This window comes from Numenius arquata, chromosome 23 (genome assembly GCF_964106895.1).
Source record: "Numenius arquata chromosome 23, bNumArq3.hap1.1, whole genome shotgun sequence".
NCBI lineage: Eukaryota > Metazoa > Chordata > Aves > Charadriiformes > Scolopacidae > Numenius > Numenius arquata.
In genome coordinates, this window is record NC_133598.1 from 6,654,342 (window position 1) to 6,672,396 (window position 18,055).

Below are 18,055 nucleotides of genomic sequence, written 5' to 3' on the forward strand. Positions count from 1 at the left end.
GAAGAGGAGGAAGAAGAAGAAGAAGATGAGGAGGAAAAGGGGGATGGGGAGGGGAAAGAGGACAAGGGGAAGGGGAGGGGGGGATACCGGAGCTCCGCGGCCTCCACCCGCCGCCGCGTCTCCTCCGGCCTCAACTTCAACCCAAAACAAAAACACTCCCCCACCTGCCAGCAACGCGCCCGCTCATTGGCCAGCGCCGGGCCGCGGGGCTGCGCGCGCGCCCCCGCCATTTCTAACTCCCCCCCCCCCCCCCGCCTCATTCCCCCCCCCCCCCCATCTCACACACACACACACACACTGTCACCCGTTACTTTACCCCGCAGGACACCGCCCCCATAGCGATCCTCCCGGTGTCACCGAGGGGCACCGGGGACTACGGGACACCCCCACACCCCCCACCCTCGGTGACATCCGGGGGCCGTGAGGACCCTCCCCCTAATATCCGGGGGGGTGACACCCCTTTGTCGCCCCCCCACCCCCCCTCGCGCGTGTCCCCCCCCACCCCCCCCACCCCGGGACCCCCGGTCCCCACGTACGTGGGGACCGGGGGTCCCGGGGTGGGGGGCGTGGGGGGGGGACACGCGTGAGGGATGGGGGGGCGTCTCCCGCTCCCGGTGCTCAGCCAATCACAGCCCGCCCTGCCGTGACGTCACGGTGATGTCATTCCCGCGGGAAAAATCAAGCGTGGCGGAAGGTTGTTCCCCCCCCCTTCCTTTCCCCCCCCTCACCCCAAAGAGACCCTAAGATGTTCCCCCCCCCTTTTCCCCCCCCCACAGAGACCCCGAGAGGTTCCCCCTCCTTCTTCCCCCCCACAAAGACACCCCGAGAGATTCTCCCCCTCACCCCAAAGAGACCCCAAGATGTTCCCCCCCCTTCCCCCCCCCCAAAGACACCCCGAGAGATTCCCCCCCTCACCCCAAAGAGACCCCGAGAGGTTCCCCCCCCTTCTTCCCCCCCTCCAAAGAGACCCCAAGAGGTTCCCCCCCCCCTTACCCCCCCTCCCAAAGAGACCCTGAGAGATTCCCCCCCTCCTTCCCCCCCCACCCCAAAGAGACCCCAAGAGGTTCCCCCCCCTCTTCCCCCCCCCACCCCAAAGAGACCCCAAGAGGTTCCCCCCCCTCCTCCCCCCCCCCACCCCAAAGAGACCCCGAGAGCTTTTTATACCAAAGAGATTTATTTGCGTGTAAATAAACCATTGCAATATTTCCCCCTCCCCCCCCCCAAAAAAAAGTCCGAAGAAGTCCATTTTGCGGCCGAAAAAAGGGGGGTGGGGGGTGGGGGGCTGTATGAAAAAATAAAAAGCACATTTTCAGCCGGGTATTTCCATCTTCACCCTCTTTTCTTTTAATCTCCGTGTCCCCCCCCCGACCTGAGATTAAAAGGTTTGGCTTTTCATTTTGCTTATACACCTTTTTTTTTCTTTTTTTTTTCTTTTCTTTAAATCTTTCCAACACTGAAAAGACGTGAGATAAACCTCGAGAATTAACCCCCCCTCCCCCCGAAAAAATGATATTTAAAAAATAAACCCCATCTTTTTTTTTTCCAGAGCCTGAGCGTTGCCAGGTCTTTGCAGCCTCCTCCCGGCGACGTCCCCGTCTCTCCCGATTCCTCTCGCACGACGGGGGGGGGACACACAACGCACCAAAACGGGGCGAAAAAAGCTCGAAATCGGTGCCGCGATGGGGAGGAACGGGGGGGAGAGTGGGGGGGTGGGAAGAGGCCGTTCCCTCCGTCTCCGCTCCGTGCGGCGAGGGGAAATTGAGGATCGGGAACTTTGGTGTGGGGCGAGCGGAGAAGGGACGGTGCTGTGAGAAACCTGCAGCTTTTGCCTTGAAAATGCCATTTTTTGTCAATTCTGGCGCCCAAGGGGATAGAATTCCGACACCCCCCCCCCCCCCCCCGGGTAAAACCCGACTCCGGCCAGTGTCGAGTCCATCAGAGCGTCCCGCGACACCCCCAGCCCCCATTCCACCCCAAGAACGCTTCCCTCCGCGGGGTCCCTTCGCGCCACCCGGAAGCGATCAAAGGGCTTTTTGTAAGACCAAAAAAATACTTTAAAATAAAATACTTTAAAATAAAATACTTTAAAACATAAAGCGTCGGGGCAGCAGGAGCGGGGGCCGGAACCCGCCGGGGTCTGGGCGGGCACCGTTCCCCGGGCGCGGGGGCTGCAGCGGGGTCTCCAGCTTGAATTTATCGGGTGGGCGCGTTTTTCACGTCCTCTTGGGTCCCGCCGTTCCGCCGCTGCGGGAGAGAACGTCCTTGGCCCCGGGTTTCGACTTCAGCCACCGTTTTCCTACCACCTCAGCCCGCGGAGGAGGAAGCTACGGGGGGTGCAGACCACAAGGAGCAAGGGATGATGGAGGGTGGAAAATAGAAGAAGGGAGAGTTCTCCAGAGCCCGGCAGGGGGGGGGGCTTTGGAGAAATTCTCATCCTGCATTCTACTGGAGGCCTGGAATTGAGCTGAAAGCAGAAGGAAGAGGTGAAAAATCCCTAACGATGAAGTGAATAGTTGCCACCCTACGGAAAGGATCTCGCTCCGGCTTTGGATGAGCCAGAAAAGGAACAGCCCGCCCGGGGTCGGGCCGGATGCAGGACCGGAAACCTCCGCGGCTTCAAAGAAAACTTAAAAAATCCTTGTCTTCTTTCCATCCCCAAACACCAAGGACAATCCCATTCCCACGGGGGAACTCCTGGCCTCCAGCAATCCACAGCCAAATCCGAGGGGAGCAGGATTCACTCGGTACGTGATTCAAAAGCCGACGAGCTCGCAGGACTCCCGATTCCCCACGTTCCTCTCCAGTGAATCAGATCGAACAGCTTTTAAAAATAAAACGCTCTCCCGAGTCTCTTTTCCTTTCGGGGCCCACAAGATAAGACCGTGGAGGGTGCCTGAGTCACGCTCTTAATTCCAGCCAAAAGGGGGGAAAATCCATCTTTTAAGGGAATCGCCGTTCCTGCTGCGACTCTCACCCGGAGGAACCGGTCGGGGGGGGGGGGTTTCCCCGCAGCGCCGGGGGGTAACGCCGGGACGCAGCCGGCTCACGCTGCCCGAGAGAGAGGGCAACGCTCGTCCGCGTCCCCAGAACTACCGTCCCAGAGCCCCGCTGCGAGGTAACAGGGGAAAAAAACAAAAACCAAACAAACCCCATAAATCCAAACCCCCGAGGGAACCCCGCGGGGCTCGGATCGCAAAGCCGAGGCCCGTTTTGGGGTCTGCTAATGGAAGTATTGGCGGCGGATATAAACGGAGCACGGCTCTGAAGCGCTGGCGGGAGCGGGGGGTGTGCGGCTGACAATCCATCGCCCCCCAAAGGCAGCTCCGGGGGGGGGGTTTCCGGGGAAGCTCTGTTCGCTGGGCTCACAAGGAAGCGTCGCTCAGGTGAAGAGGGTGAGTCCCGCTGCCGTTTCGCTTTCTCCAACGCCTGCCAGAATTCCCCCAACTTCACCAAAGCTACTGGGGAGGGAGGGGGGGCTGCCCGCGTGGCAGCTGCCCAAATCCACGGGCTCCCCCCACATCCCCAAGTCCCTTTGGGCTCTGCATCAGGCAATTAAAAGGTGGTGGGGGGGGGGGGCCGCGTGAAAACACGCAGCACAAGGCATTCGGGTAGGGCCGTCAATAAATAGCTACAATGAAAGGGAAGTCAAACGTAAGAGAGCAAATCCTTCATCCCCGGGACCTGGAATAAAATGCTGATATCCATCAGAATCCAGTGCCCGATTCCGCAGAGCAGCTCCTATCAGAGGAAGAGGAAGTTCCTCAGCACCGCACCGAATCAGGCATTGAACCAAGAAATGCCACAAAAATAAATTAAAAAAACTTTTCTTTTTTTTTTTTTTTTTCTTCCAACCACCCTTTAAAAAAAAGAATAAAACCCAACCCTAAAACACACCCTAAAATAATTAGTTTAAAACTTCCTAAAAACCAAAAGCAACTTATTTGGGATGGGAAGGGGGGGCAGAGGAACTCGGGCTCTCCCAGAATCGCCTCCTTCTGTTCGCACCGCTCTGGGGGCTGCTCCCACGCTTACACACACACAGCTCTATCCCCATTAACTCTGACGGGGCGATTAATACTTATAAATTAAGAATGAGTGTAAGTGTCCGCGGGACGAAGGCCACAGCGGGGAACCTGCTCTGCCGATGGAGCCGCTGGCACTCACACCTTCTGGTCAGACTTTGGAGAAACTTGGAAATACTATTTGTTGGGTTTTTTTTCCTCTTCAAACACACCCCATAAAAATGAGCGTGGCGGGTTCGCAATGAGCGGTTCCTTCCTCCCAATCTCGAGAACCTGCAGGTCCCGCGTCCGGCTCAGCTTTTCAAGAGACCAAAAAAATTAATTGCCAATTAGAGCAACATCCATGAGATCGTCATCTTCTTCCCCGATGAGAAACTCGGGGCTGGCCCGGGCCGGTCGCTCCGCCGAGAGGATGGCGCTGCTGGCCATGGAGAGAGACTGCTCAGCAGAAATGGGGGACTTGGACCAGCTCTCCGGCTTCATGCCGTGAGACTTCTTCTTGTCTCTGTCTTTATCTCGATCCCGATCTCTGTCCCGGTCTTTGTCTTTCACTTTTTTCTTCTCCTTTTTGTGCTTCTTGTGTTTTTCTGAGCTGTATTCCGGCAGAGGCCTGATGCCGTCGTCAGAGCTGGGGCTGTTCTGGTAGGATTTCTCTGCTATGGAAGAGCCCGACTCGCTCTCGCTGTCTATGTTTTGGGGAGTGTACGCCGGGGACTTACTGTGGCTGGGAGAGCAGCGCTCATGTTTTGGGGTAGATCCGCTGATGAGAGGGGACCCGTAGCTTTTGGAAGAAGCCATCTGAGGCCGCAGGCTGTCCCCACCTCCTTCCCCGGGTTTCTGCAAGGTTACTTTGGCTTTGATGCTGGGGGAACCACCATCGTGTTTGCTGATGATGATTTTGGCCACTCCAGTGCTTCCAACGTTTTTGGAATCCGAAGTCTTCTTGGAAGAGTCGACAGATCCTCCAGAAACAGAGACTTTAGATTTCTCTTTGTCACTCTTCTCCCGTTTGCCCTGGAACTCGCCTCCAGACATATTGTGTTTGGAGGACATTGTATGGCTTGAGGAATTGGAACTTGGCCCCATTTGTCCATCCATGGGGTCATCTCCACCAGGCCCACTAGTGACAACCCCGTGTTTCAGTTTGTCAATGACCGCAGTCAGAGATGGCTTCTTGTTTCTGCTCGGAGACTTGCCTTTGGAACTTCCATGCTGGTTTTGGGATGAAGACATGGAAGACCCGCTAGACGAAAAGGAAGATGAAGACGCCGTCGAAGAATTGGATGAAGGAGGCGGTTTCTGTGACATAGACCCAGAGGATCCCATTCCTGAAGACGATTTCATACTTGAGCTTGATCCAGTCCCAGACATATGGGAGCCTCCGGAACCTGAACTGATGGGTGACTTGGCTTTAGATGACGGGGGAGTACCTGGGACGGGTTTCATGGGAGAGGCAAGTTTGTCAGAACCCCCCGAGGGTCTAGAATGAGATGGAGAGATGTTTGGTTTACTCATGGAAGGGTTCATAAGCGACGACGGTTTTCCTTGAGGTTTCATCTTGGTACCTCCGGAGCCGCTGCTGAGGCCGTGTTTGGTGATGGGGGAGGATCCAGGCTTTCCCACCGACTGAGCCGAGCTTTTGGACTGACCCGAACTCGAGCCCCCTTGGCTTGAGTAGAGGCTGCTGCTCATCTTTGAGCCAGAAGACCCTTCTGATTTGCTGCTTTTAATTTTGCCTGAGGTCGAAGAGGAGGAAGAAGAGGAGGAGGAGGAAGAATGGCTATGATGGCTTTTGCTGCCGGAGGAGGTGACAGAGCCACTACTTGTATACTGGCCGTGTGAAGACGGTTTGCCAACAGTCACTGTTCCTTTTGGGATCTGGATGGTTATTTTTGGAATAGGAGGAGTAGCTACACCGGGAGGAGTCTGAGATCTGCCCGAACTCCCCGGAGATTTGGACCCACCTGTGCTGGCTGGTGGTGTGAAAGGCCTGTTCGATGAACTGTGAGACGGTGACTTCCCATCCGTCTCCTGCTTTTTCCGCTTTGGAAGTTTCTCTTTACTTTTACCGTCACTGGACGGCGTCCGGCTGCGCTTGCCCGGCTTCCCGTCTATCCCGGGACCTGCCATGTTACCACCAGAGCCATTCCCTTCCTTTACCCGTTTCTGAGACTTTTCTTTTCCTAAATCCCCTGTATTCAGCAAAGGGCTCTGACCTCCACTGTGATGCTCCATGATGTCAGAGGACCCCAGGGCTTTGCTTGCAGCTGCAATAATACTAAAATCTACCGTATCGGACTGATTGCTCCCCTTAAATTTATTTTCCCCCCCATCAGCCCCCAAGACTTGCACCCCCAAAGTAGACAGAGCCTGGGATGCGTAGCCCTTGAAATCGTCAGTGTCTCCGCTCTGACTACTCTCGTCAAAGTACTCCTCCCCAAAGCCGCTCTGACTCTGACTGTTCAGCAAGTCAGGATTGAAATCTACTCCGTCGGGAAAAAAATGGTTGGAAGAATCGCTGTTGGGGCTCACAGCAGCATCTGCTATCAGGTCTGCTGGGTCTGTGTAGGGGTTCTCGCTATTGTTCGTCTGAAAAACATCTGGGTCAAAGAGGGCACTTTGTGAATGTCCTGAACTAGAAGAGTCTCTCACTGGAGTCCCAATGGGCGGACAGTCCTCGTTAGTGGTGGGGAGCTTGGAAGCCTCCTCTGCTATATCCGAAAGGATATCAGTAACATCGGCTCCAATGCTGTCCGAGCTAGAGAGTCGAACCATTCTCTGAATACTGGGCTGCGAGTGAGGTATAGGCTGCGGGTATGTAGTAGGAGGAGTGCTGCACTGGCTGGGAGCTGGAGTAATGTGAGGGGTGTCCAGGGTATCTGCCGTCATGTTGACATCAAAAATGGGATTCTGGGAGTCAACATCCATTGAAAAGAGCTCCCTCTGGAAATCATCCTCAGTCTGATGTTTGGGCTTGTCGGCCGGCATACGGGATTTTTTTTTCTTTTGTTTATTCCCCCCAGGGCCCATTTCCATTCTGGGGGAGCCCGAGGAAGAGTTCTGCCTTTCGAGAGGGCTGCTCCCGTACAGAGTGGAGAAATCCTGAGGGGGATTCTCTTTAAGAAGGTTCATGAGCATGGGGTGGTTCTTGGTGTTGCTTGCTGGTGAGGATACTGGTGGTGGTGTGTGGTGGGGAGGGGTTGGACTTGAGCCAATGGTAGAGCCCACATTCCCTGTGATCTGCAACAAACTAGTGAGAATAGGGTTCTGAGATACTTTGCTGAAGTCCTCCCCATGGCCCACCGAGTCATGCCTCTCTTTCATGCTTATGCTCATGTTAAACAAAGTAGTGATGGGCCCCCCAGGAAAAGTGTTGGTTGGGGTAGTGGTACCACTCATTGGGTTGCTGCCTGTGGTCATGCCATACCCTGGGCTGCTGGCTGGGGGGAGGTTTTTCTTCACCATGTCTTCTACTGTCTCTGCAATGAGGGACAAGGCCGGTGTGTCGGCTTGAATGGTTTCTGCTTTTCTACGAATTGCTCTCATGGTGACGGGGATGGACATACACCTGCAGGACACGAGACAAAGGGGTTAGTGGGCATCTGAGGAGGAACTTCTTACTCTGAGGGTGGCAGAGCCCTGGAAGAGGTTGCCCAGAGAGGTGGTGGAGTCTCCGTCTCTGGAGACATTCAAACCCCGCCTGGACACGTTCCTGTGCAACCTGCTCTGGGTGGACCTGCTTTGGCAGAGGGGTTGGACTAGATGATCTCCAGGGGTCCCTTCCAACCCCGTATCATTCTGTGATCCTGTGATTTTGCTGCCCTGCAGCAACACTCAATGAAGACATTTTAACTCCACCCAACACAAAACAAGCAGTGAGGCTCTTGGGAACAAGAGAGCAGCAGGTCCAGGCACTGTAATGCCCGCTGTTCTGCTTGTATTTACACTCATCCCATCAGGCTTATCCAGCCATGAGACAACGCTGCCTTTATGCATTGTCCTGCAATCGCAAAGGAAGAATTAATCAATTAACTAATAACTAAGAGCTGACAGATCATAATCTTACAGTTAAAGCACAGGGTGCAATCTGGGTTGTTACTCTGATTCTGCCAGAAACCACCTTTGTCTGAGCTTGGCAAAGCTCATTTCCTGCCACCCTGTAAAAATCAATGACAATGACACACTCTACTCAAGGACGACAAGCCTATAATGTTCTGAAAGAAAAAATATAGTTATTGTCACTGAAGAGGTCTGTGTCATGCACTGGTAACGTTCTGCTGTGTTCCGAATGGTGGCTGGGACGGAGGAACCTTGATAAAAGGCCTGCGTAAATGACAAACCGCAGGGGAGTTTGTCACAAGTTCACAAGACTTAGAAAGGAACCAACTACAGGAGAAGGCACCTTGGACACGCACCCAAAAATAAGTAGCTGGAATGGAATTTTCAATAGGGCTCCAAGGTTTCCTCTCTTCCAAACAACTGCTACCAAAACTCACCCCCAGACAGAACAGCTCCAAAAGCACCAGGAGAAATACGAGACAGACACAGAGTTCATCTATACGACTTGGAGTGGAAGGCAGCACGGAAAAAATCCAGCTTACCTTTGAACAACTTTGGCAATGAAATCATCTGTACAGATAAGAGCATCGGACAGCCCTTTGTACAGCTTACAGTTCACATGAGTGGAGTCTTGCACATCCATTACCACTAGAAAAGAGAAGGCGTTTGGAAGAGATCAAGATCCTGGTTGCAGTAGAGGAAAGCCCTGCCTTCCTTCCCATAAACACGCTCACGCTTTTACCCAGTCCACTTACCACACACCAGGGAGTCATTGACGGGATGCTGAAAGGATACACTAAAACAGGAGTCAGAGAGAGGACAAACTTCAAACTGCAGGATCCCAGGAGAATCTGAAAGACATGGGAACTTTTCAATTAGGGAACGCAGGGGATGAACCAGAGGCACCAGCTCAATACCCACACAGAGAAGAAAAAGAAGGGGGAAAGGAAAGCAGTGTGGGTCTTGTTTCTTATTCCTACACCTGGGAAAAATCACCCAGGGTTCCTTACTACCCACACGTTACATTCCACTTGATGCGGTACCCACCTTCTTTTAAAACTGTTCTCTTGACACAGCTGCCGATCAGGGTGTTGTAGGCCACCTGATGTCGGATCAGATTGAGGATGAGAGGAACCCGCCCTGGGTGCTGGAAGGCGATTTTACTGATCAGAGTTCCTTGAAGGCTTCTTCCATCTGGGAGAGGAGCATCTTTGTTCAGAAAGTAACAGTGCTGCTGTCCTGGAAGAGCCTGACAAACAATTTCTGCTTTACTCCAACTACTGCTGGGTACAAGGCAATAACAGATGTCTAGGAAGGCAAGAGCAGGCCCCAGATCCAGGTGACACCGAGCCACCTTCCTGGCTGAAAATGACAAACAATGAAGACATTTTGCTTCCAATCTGAACAAGCAAAACACGACTTGGGCTCCTCAGAAGCGGTGCTGCCAAACAGCACCCACCCTCCTCACTAAAACAGTTTCATAGGGTATATGAATAAATGCTGCACCAATTTCCTCTGTCCTACTTGAAAGACACCTGAAACAGATGAAAAACCCCAAACTGCTCATCTACGAGTGCAACACCCTGGTTGTAACGACATACTTACTGCATAGAAGCGCATGTTGTGGTTTAAGGGTAGAGGATCGGCCTCCTTGGATAACTCAAACTGAGTGATCAACTCATACAAGGGCACAAACGTCGGTGGGCTGTCGAACAAGGGAATACCTGAGGGCAGAAGATGGCACAGAACGATGGCACCAGGGAGCCAGAAAGAGATGATGGGCCAGAGAAGGCGCTACCACCCAGTAAAGGAACTTTACTCAGGTTTTGCTGAAAACACCACAAAACCCTGAGCAACTTTTCCGGCACACTTTAAAAACTAGCAGCAGTTCACTAATAAAAAGCTAGGGAGGGTCTTGTCTGACAGATCTGCAACCCACCTGTGCAGCCCTGGAGCTTCTGAATGAAAGCGCGCGACACTGGAATGGGACGTGGGAATTTCAGGAAGAAACAAGCTGGTAAATCCACGCTGTTGGCACTGGTGATCGACGAGAAGGATGGAGTCCTGAAATATTGGGTTAACACAGGATCTAATTAGATGCGGGGCACGACTCTGGCTTCTGCTCTGAGCACCAGACACCCAATTTAGGATTTGCTCAAATACCAGCAGATTGTTAGACCTTCTTCCAAATTAAGACACTCCTCAAAAGCACGTCACGTGCCTGAAATACGTATTTCTTGGCTTAAAGACAGCACCTAAGTGCTTTATATAAGTCTATGACATCATGCAGTCATTGCCCGGCTCTGACTTCAACCAAATGTTGAATTTGAATCCAAACCAGGCCACTGAAAAAGGCCCAGCAGATGCGTCCTTCGCTTACCCTTTGCTGTCGACTGGGTGAGAGCCCATAATCAGTGGTGCAATTGGAAGTTTGTACATGGTCATGGTTCCCTCAACTGTTACCGACACGTTCATACCCAAAGACCGAGGAACTGCAAGAGGAAACAAGAAAAAAAAACAAACAACCCAAACAACATAAACTGATGAAAAACACCAACGCAAGCTTTATGAATTAAATATCACCGTGGTGGAAATATCTTATTTCCTCCACAAGGCAGAGTTTGCAGCGTTCACCTTTATCACTAAATGGACTCCAGCCAAACTAGTTATGCTACCTAATGCTCTACTTTTCTCTTGCAAGGTAGACCAATTGCGTAATTCTTAAAACACATTCCAAATACTTTTGGAGTCTGCTCTTTACAAAGCAAAACAAACGATGATTTTGGAAAATTTCACCCTCTCCTTTCCCGAGACCAGCCTCAATTTTAACTGGTGCTTGGTTTTGCCATTTTAGCAAGAGACAGATGTCCACGCACATGCGTAAAAAATAATCTTCCAGTAAAACAGCAAAGACGCAAGTATTCCCACAATAAAATAAATTCCACCTTAACAATGAAATTCACCCGAAGGAAAAAGGCTCGGTCTGCAGACCGTCACCCTTGGTACCAGACCAGTTCAAACTCCAGAATAGCCCCTGGGCTGGAGAAGATGGTCGACTGAGCCAGCATTTACACACGGGCTTATTAAACCCTCCCTAAGTCAAACTAGGATTTTCCTATACTACAAGGTGACAGCAGAGGGGAACTAGACTGTTGGAATCCTGCTTTCTTCTCTCCTTCAAATAGTAGTGCTCCACACTGGCTTCGAAAGCCGACCTACCATTGTTCTCGTGCAAAATAACGGGGGCTCCGGTGCCGTCTTCAAACAAATCATAGGGCGAGACATAATACTTGAGATTCATCAGGAGACCTGTGGAAGAGAAGCTTTTGAACAGACATTGACGATACAAATTAGCCCGATCGTTACTAGCCCCTGCACCCACACAATATTTGCACTGTAGCACAGCACACCCCATGCAGAGCTGCTGGTCATTCTCTGCTGCTAAAGACGCAGATGTGGCCGCCTGCCATAAAATTACCGCATGTGGCTTTGTACCCAAACTTTTTGGATCATGTGGCACTCACAAATACTCAACCACCCTGTCCCTCTTTCAGTTTGATTAATGTTTTCCATTGCTGCCATCAGCTAATGTGAGACTAACATCCATAAAGGGGTCCCTGAACAAAGGAATTTTTATTCTTTTCTTTTTTTTACGTGTTAATCAAAGATACCTCCGCTCCTGGGGGTGAGATAGCCAACACTGCCATGAAGAATCTTGTCGAGGGGATTTGCGTTGGTGGCTTGCCTGCAAGAGAGGTGATCACAGGTCTGTAACGAGCCAGAGCCATACCTGAAGCCCAAGTTCACGTGCTGATGGCAGCCTAAGATTTTAGCTTCTTAGATACATACTTCTCGATCATGCAGAGGTAACGAGCTTAAATTTCATACTGTTATAGGCAAAACAAAAGCAGCCTTACAGCATGGGTGGTTTATCCACTGAATCTACAGCAGTGAAAGATCTAGTTATAAACTTTTTTTTTTTCCTCCCTTTTAAACTTTCTTTCAGTTGAATTCTGCAGTTAAAAAGGAATTGCTCAGACGGCTCCGAGTATTTTTCCTATATATCCGTAATTCCCCTGCTACCACAGGCCATTTATAGACTCAGCGTTTTACTTTACAGCCTGACAGTATTGCTGAAAAGGCTGATGTGATACCTCCTGGATATACAATATTTGGCATGTTCAGAATTAGCCCACGTGATGCAGAATTATTAAGGAAAAACAAACCAACAACAAAACCCAAACCACACAGATGTCCTTACCAATACATCCCTGCCATTTTTGAGAGATCCAGCTCCAAGGACTGCAGAGCTAAGTACATTTTAGTTTTAAGTTTGCTGGGGGAGAAAAACAAACAAACAATATAAGAGCAATGGAAAGGAACTGTGCAATGAAATCCAACTTAGAAATTACAACTTTTCATTCTTTGTTCCCATTTTACATTAAAACCTCCCCACCCACTGGGTGCACACACAAGCCGTGGGGAAGGATTCAGCAGGATCACACCCAACGCAAACTGAAGTACAGAACTAGAGGCTTGTGGATTAATTTAACTTTATATATGTGGATGTAAATAAATATATTCTAGACTTACTTGTCTCCCGGCAACTTATACAGGTTCACAAGCCCCCTTAGATGCTTAGAAAATTCATCAAAATTTTTCTCTCTGAAAAGAAGAGGGAGAAGAAGTTCACATGTATTCACATCCGTAACAGATAAGGCTTTGTTTTAAAAAGTTCTATTAATACAGACACTAAGTTATTTGCGGAAAGACTTTTGCTACACAAAAGCTACAAAAGATGTTCTTTAAGTGACACAGTTTAATTCCGATTCTGATGAATGCTGTGCTGTGGCTTCCAAAATACGATGCACAGCATCAGAACCAAAGTAATCCGAACAGAAAATCCCCCGGAAAAGCAGAGAGACTTTGTGGGGAAGGAACAGGTATGAGACATTTTGCATTTCCAGACATAAAATAGCAGCAGATCACTACTGCAAAGAGAAGCCTGACAGAAAATGCAACAAACAACTTTTGTTGCTCACCTCAGATGTTGCACCAGTTCTGGACAGCTCTGAAAAGGAAAGAACATACAACGCTATCAATGTGGAATGCTGCAATGGCAGCCGTTGTGCAGCACAGCAGCTGTAAAATATCAGGACAGTGACATTTCTGAGCATCAGCTTTTCAGGAGAAACACAATGCTCCCAACTACACATTGCTACGGTTCTGGTTCTGCTTGTCAAACCCCTCTGGGACAAATTCAATCAATACTCTTTCCTCTTAAAATGACTAATTTGAATAAACTTTTAAAATTGTGAAGCTCTACATTAAAAACCTATGATCTTATATAGAGATATTAAAAGCGGTCTGTTTTCAGGAGAGTGGCTGGGCCTGTGTAAATAGCAAGTTCCAACCCTCGCACACGAGCCGAAGGGAATTAAAGCCATTTTCTTTCAGCATTCCACTTTTTAGCATTTTCCATTCACAGATCTAAGTTTTATAAGCTTAATTTCCCTGTCCTTCCCCCAGAAATAGAATTCTCAGAAAGACAGCAGTAACTTCCTCAAATAATTTTGCCAGTTATAAAACCACTCAGAGAAAAAAAGAGACCATCAGTAAAACGGTCCTTGCAGACGTACACTGCATCCATCAGCTCAACCCACGAGAAGAGAGTACTCCACGGAGGCTTTTTTGCTTTTAGAAAAAGCAGCAAAGGTAATTCTAGTTCTAGCAGGACATGAAATACAACCCGTTTCCTCCGCTCAAACTACAGGGAGCCAAAAATGGCAGTTCCAAAAGCACAAAGGCATTACCCTCAGCTTGGTCAGCAATACGTACCACAGGGTTCTCTCCGTGGTGAGCCACCTTGACGTCACACAGCAGCCCTGTAGGATCTAACTGGACTTCCACATAGAACATGTCTGAAGTGATGTAACATTCAGTGCCATTCGCGCTAAGGTGAGATCCAAGGCTTACATACAAAACAAAACAAAAATTGCTATGAGATGCACACAAAAAAACCCAACTGACCCAGCAGCGAGGTTACGATGCGTACGGATAAACGGGAAAAGCCTTTGCCATGAAATAAAGGAGGAGACCTACCCATTCTGTCTAGCTATAGACTCCAAGCGGTCTGTCATGGCAGGCAGAGACGACACTAGAAGGAGAGAGCAAAAAGCGCGGCTTTAGGGAAGCAATTCAACATTTCCCCAGGAATAAGACATCAGCATTAAAAGCCACCTCAAGCAGTTATTTCCCCCCACATCTGCTCCCCACCTTCGCACCAATACACATCATCTGTGCTCAAAACACAGGCAGAACAACTTGCAGAGAGAAAACCAAAACGTTCTCAGAACTGCGGAGAGAGAAGGGATTTTCTTCCGCAAGCTGAAATCAGGTGTGGGCATTTACAACAGAATTCACACAGGCAACGGCTGAGTGGTACCGAGAGGCACCCAGAGAAGGGCGCTGCTGCAAACGTGAGCACACATGCACTGGGAACACAGTGAAATGTGCTACCAACAACCTCGCTGGCTTTTAACGCTTTGGAGTCTTTCCGTAGCACATCACTGTTTAAGCGGTTCGTGAAGTGCATGCACAGGATGTACCAACCTTTTAATGCCTTCTGCAAAGTCTCCAAACAGCTCACCAGATGTTGGTGCCCCCCAGAGTTCATCACAACTCGCTTTTCCTTAGTCAGAAAGAAGAAAAACGCCCTTTTTGTGTATCACTCAGTAAGACGGAATCATGGCAACTTTTGTTCAGTCAAGGGAGGTTTATTTAGGTAATTAAAAGCAGATTAGATTTCATCCCAAAATTACATCATCATTTTGATTCCTGCAGGAGAACAGTATCCATGTGGGAAGCAGGTAACAACGGCAGGCCTGGAATTGATTTATTTTCTTTTAAGCACCTTGCTCATCTGGAAGAACAGACTGTGGCAACTTTTTAATAGGTATAAACTAAGAATTATAGGAGAGATGACAAAGAAATAACAAGACAGGCCAACTTTTAACACCACAATATATGGAGAAGCCTTTGAGGCAGCTCCCCCCTGTCCCCTGCTCCTCCCTCCCTCTACCCAGACACCAATATTTCAAACCCGTGTTTGATTCAGCCAACAGCAAGTTTTGAATATCACCGAACGGGGAGCAAATTGTGTTACAAAACACAGCATCCTGAAATTTCAGAATGGTTTGGGCTTCTCAGCACCAGCTGAAAGCACAAGTTTGACCCTTTTCCTGGTGCTGAGCTGACACCTGCCCCCTGGCAATTAGGCTGTAGAGGGGGAGGCTGTAATTAGGGAAGGGAAAGAACATGCCATGCAGAAAGGGTACGGACATCACTCCCTGCCCTGCACACTGTGGATGAGGAAATGCCTCAACCACACCGGCCCAGGAGGAAGCCAAGGCTTGAACAAAACACAAAGGACTTTGAAGAGATCTAACAAACCGACAACAAAATCACTACTAAAGAAACTTGAGAATCCCTCCTGCTGAGACCCCAACAGTTCTCACCATGACTTGACGGACTAACTTCATGGTTTCTGTCCAAGGCCTGTTTTGGTTGTACTTTGCATGAAGTCTTTCTAAGAGGGTACTCATCTTATTCAGCTTCTCCGTTTCTGTAAGACAGGAGAATATTCAGAAAAGAGAACGAGACAACATCTCACGTTTCACAAATAAAAAAGCTTGGCAGCTGTAACAAAAATACTTCCCACCTTTAAGCTAACCACGATTTCAAAAAACCTTACTTACTGCTGATTTATCGCTATGACCTAGACCTTAAGGTTAAGTAAACATTTAGGATGTACCACAAGTTATCAAAACGTAAAGGACCATAAAATGCCTACGGGCCTGTTGGGAAAAGCCCAGCTCTTATTCTGCACAGACTCTGAATGATGCGGCCCCATCAGGTTAAGTTCTGGCATGACAGGAACATATCGGGGCACCATTTGAAGATACAACATCATGGTCAAAAGATGAAGCTTCCCTGGGACAGGAAACGGAGACTGTAGAAAACATTGTGTTAAAGAAACGAGGTAAAGCTTTGTTTCCTGGATTCCCCTTCACTGCTCTCTCTTCCAACTCTCCAACTTCCTTGTACAATAAAGATCTTCACAGGTGACTCATTCATGGTTCGTTTTTCCCCTACTCTCTGGTCGGACACTGGCGCAAAGAGAACGCAGGTTTCAAGAGTACTATAATTTTGTCTTTTTTTTTTTTTTTTTTTTCTGCTAAGAGACAGCTTTTCCTAGACCTGCATCTGTCAAAAAAACCCAGCAGACATCACTGCCAAAACAAACCCTGTCTCTGGCAGCAGAAGGTCCAGGGCGAACACACGTCTTATGACATTTTAACCGCCACAGCACACAGCCCTGGAAGCGCCTGGTCTGCGAAATTTCAAGGGTTTGTTTCCATTGTTGATGCATCTACCGTTCACAGACCTATTGCTGACCCCGTCAAATCCAAGCGTAAGAAATAAACACATGTTTGCTACGTGTTTTCAGACACTTTGTACCTCTCAGCAATGGCAGAAACACAGAAGGGTTGAGGCTGGCAGGGACCCGTGGAGCTCTCCCGGTCCAAGCCCCTGCCCAAGGAGGGCTACCTACAGCAGGGTGTCCAGAGCCGTGTCCCGGCATTTAAAGCTCTCCAAGGATGGAGATGCCGTCACCTCTCTGGGCACCCTGTGCGGGCACCCTCACAGTGACAAAGTGTTTCCTGGGGCTCCGGTGGAGGCTCCTGCCTTCCCGCTTGTGCCCGTGGCCTCTGCCTCACCCCTGAAAGGAGCCGGGCTCCCCCTGCTTTACACCCTCCTTCCAGGTGTTTACGGACACGGATAAGACCCCGTGAAGCCCCGGGACAGGGAGAGTTCTGCCCGATCTCAGCGAAGCGAGCGCCTCACGAGCATATTCACCTTTATTGCCTTTAAAAACGGAACCGCCCCGCAGCCAGCACCGAGACCCAGAAGCCCGTCCGGGGGAAGCGAGTCCCGGCGCTGGAAAAAGCCCAGCACGGGCGGGATCCTCACCCTTCCGCGGGGAAAATACCTCAGCCCCAGCCCGACCCCGTGCCTCGCAGACGCCGGGCCCCCCCACCCTCCCTCCGTCTCCTCACGGCGCCAGCCGCGCCCCTCCGGCGGCACTCACCCTCGGCACCGCCCGGCGCCGCCTTCATGCCGCGGGCGGGGGACGAGGGGCGGCCCGCTTCGGGCCGCGGCCTCGCGTCAGGCCGGGAGCGGAGGGGGAACGGAGCAGCGGCCGCGCCGCTCGGCGCCGGCCTCACACGGCGGCGGTGGCCGCCATTCCTCCCGGCCGCGCGGCGTTCCCGCCCTCTCGCGAGAGCCACCAGGCTCTCGCGAGAGGGCGGGAGCGCCGCGCGCGCGGAGAACGGGGGGTGGGTGGGGTAGGGTGGGCGGGGCGTGCGGCGCCCAATGAAGTTTCACTCGAAGCCAGTTCTCGCGAGAAGACGAGCGTGCGCCCCTTCCCCCCGCCCCTTCCCATTTCCTCCGCGAAGTCTCGCGGGATCAGCTGGCGGGTGGCGGCCGCGGCGCTGCTGCTCCTGCTCCTCCTCCTCCTCTTCCCTCTTCTTCTCGCGAGAGGTGGCTCCGGGTCTCGCGAGAGTTGGCGGGTGCCCCCCTTGGACGCGGAGCCGTTTCGCTTTGGGAAGTGAGCGGGGAGAGCGGCGGGGAGCGGCGGGCCGGGCCGGGCCGAACCGGGCAGGAGGGCTGGGAGGGGGGAAAGAAGGAAGGAGACGCGGGCAGCGACGGTTCCCCCGTAGGCCTTTGGGCTGAGAGAGCCGCGAGGCGGCCCGCGGGGCCCGGGCGCCCCCGGTGCTGAGGGGGTGAGGAGGGATCGCGGGCCCAGGCCTTGCCTTCCCGGGGTGCCCTCCCCGGCCGCGGCGCTGCCCCTCTGGGCCTGGGCCCCTCGGATGAGGCGGTGAGGCCGGTGCCCTTCCCTCTGCCGGTTCCTG

General features: G+C 51.3%; 1 protein-coding gene across 1 annotated transcript; it reads right to left on the reverse strand.

Moving 5' to 3' along the window:
* Positions 1–3,853: 3,853 nt before the first annotated feature.
* Positions 3,854–17,440, reverse strand: MED1 (mediator complex subunit 1). Its single transcript, XM_074162704.1, has 17 exons — positions 17,233–17,440; positions 15,599–15,705; positions 14,694–14,772; positions 14,184–14,238; positions 13,920–14,052; positions 13,124–13,152; positions 12,675–12,746; positions 12,343–12,417; positions 11,753–11,826; positions 11,301–11,390; positions 10,462–10,573; positions 10,021–10,145; positions 9,687–9,805; positions 9,129–9,330; positions 8,837–8,932; positions 8,624–8,729; positions 3,854–7,590 (listed from the first exon to the last, which is right to left on the reverse strand). Exons 1-17 carry the CDS (start codon positions 17,258–17,260, stop codon positions 4,341–4,343), a joined length of 4,752 nt encoding a protein of 1,583 aa, XP_074018805.1. The 5' UTR covers positions 17,261–17,440; the 3' UTR covers positions 3,854–4,340.
* Between the last annotated feature and the right edge of the window lie 615 nt (positions 17,441–18,055).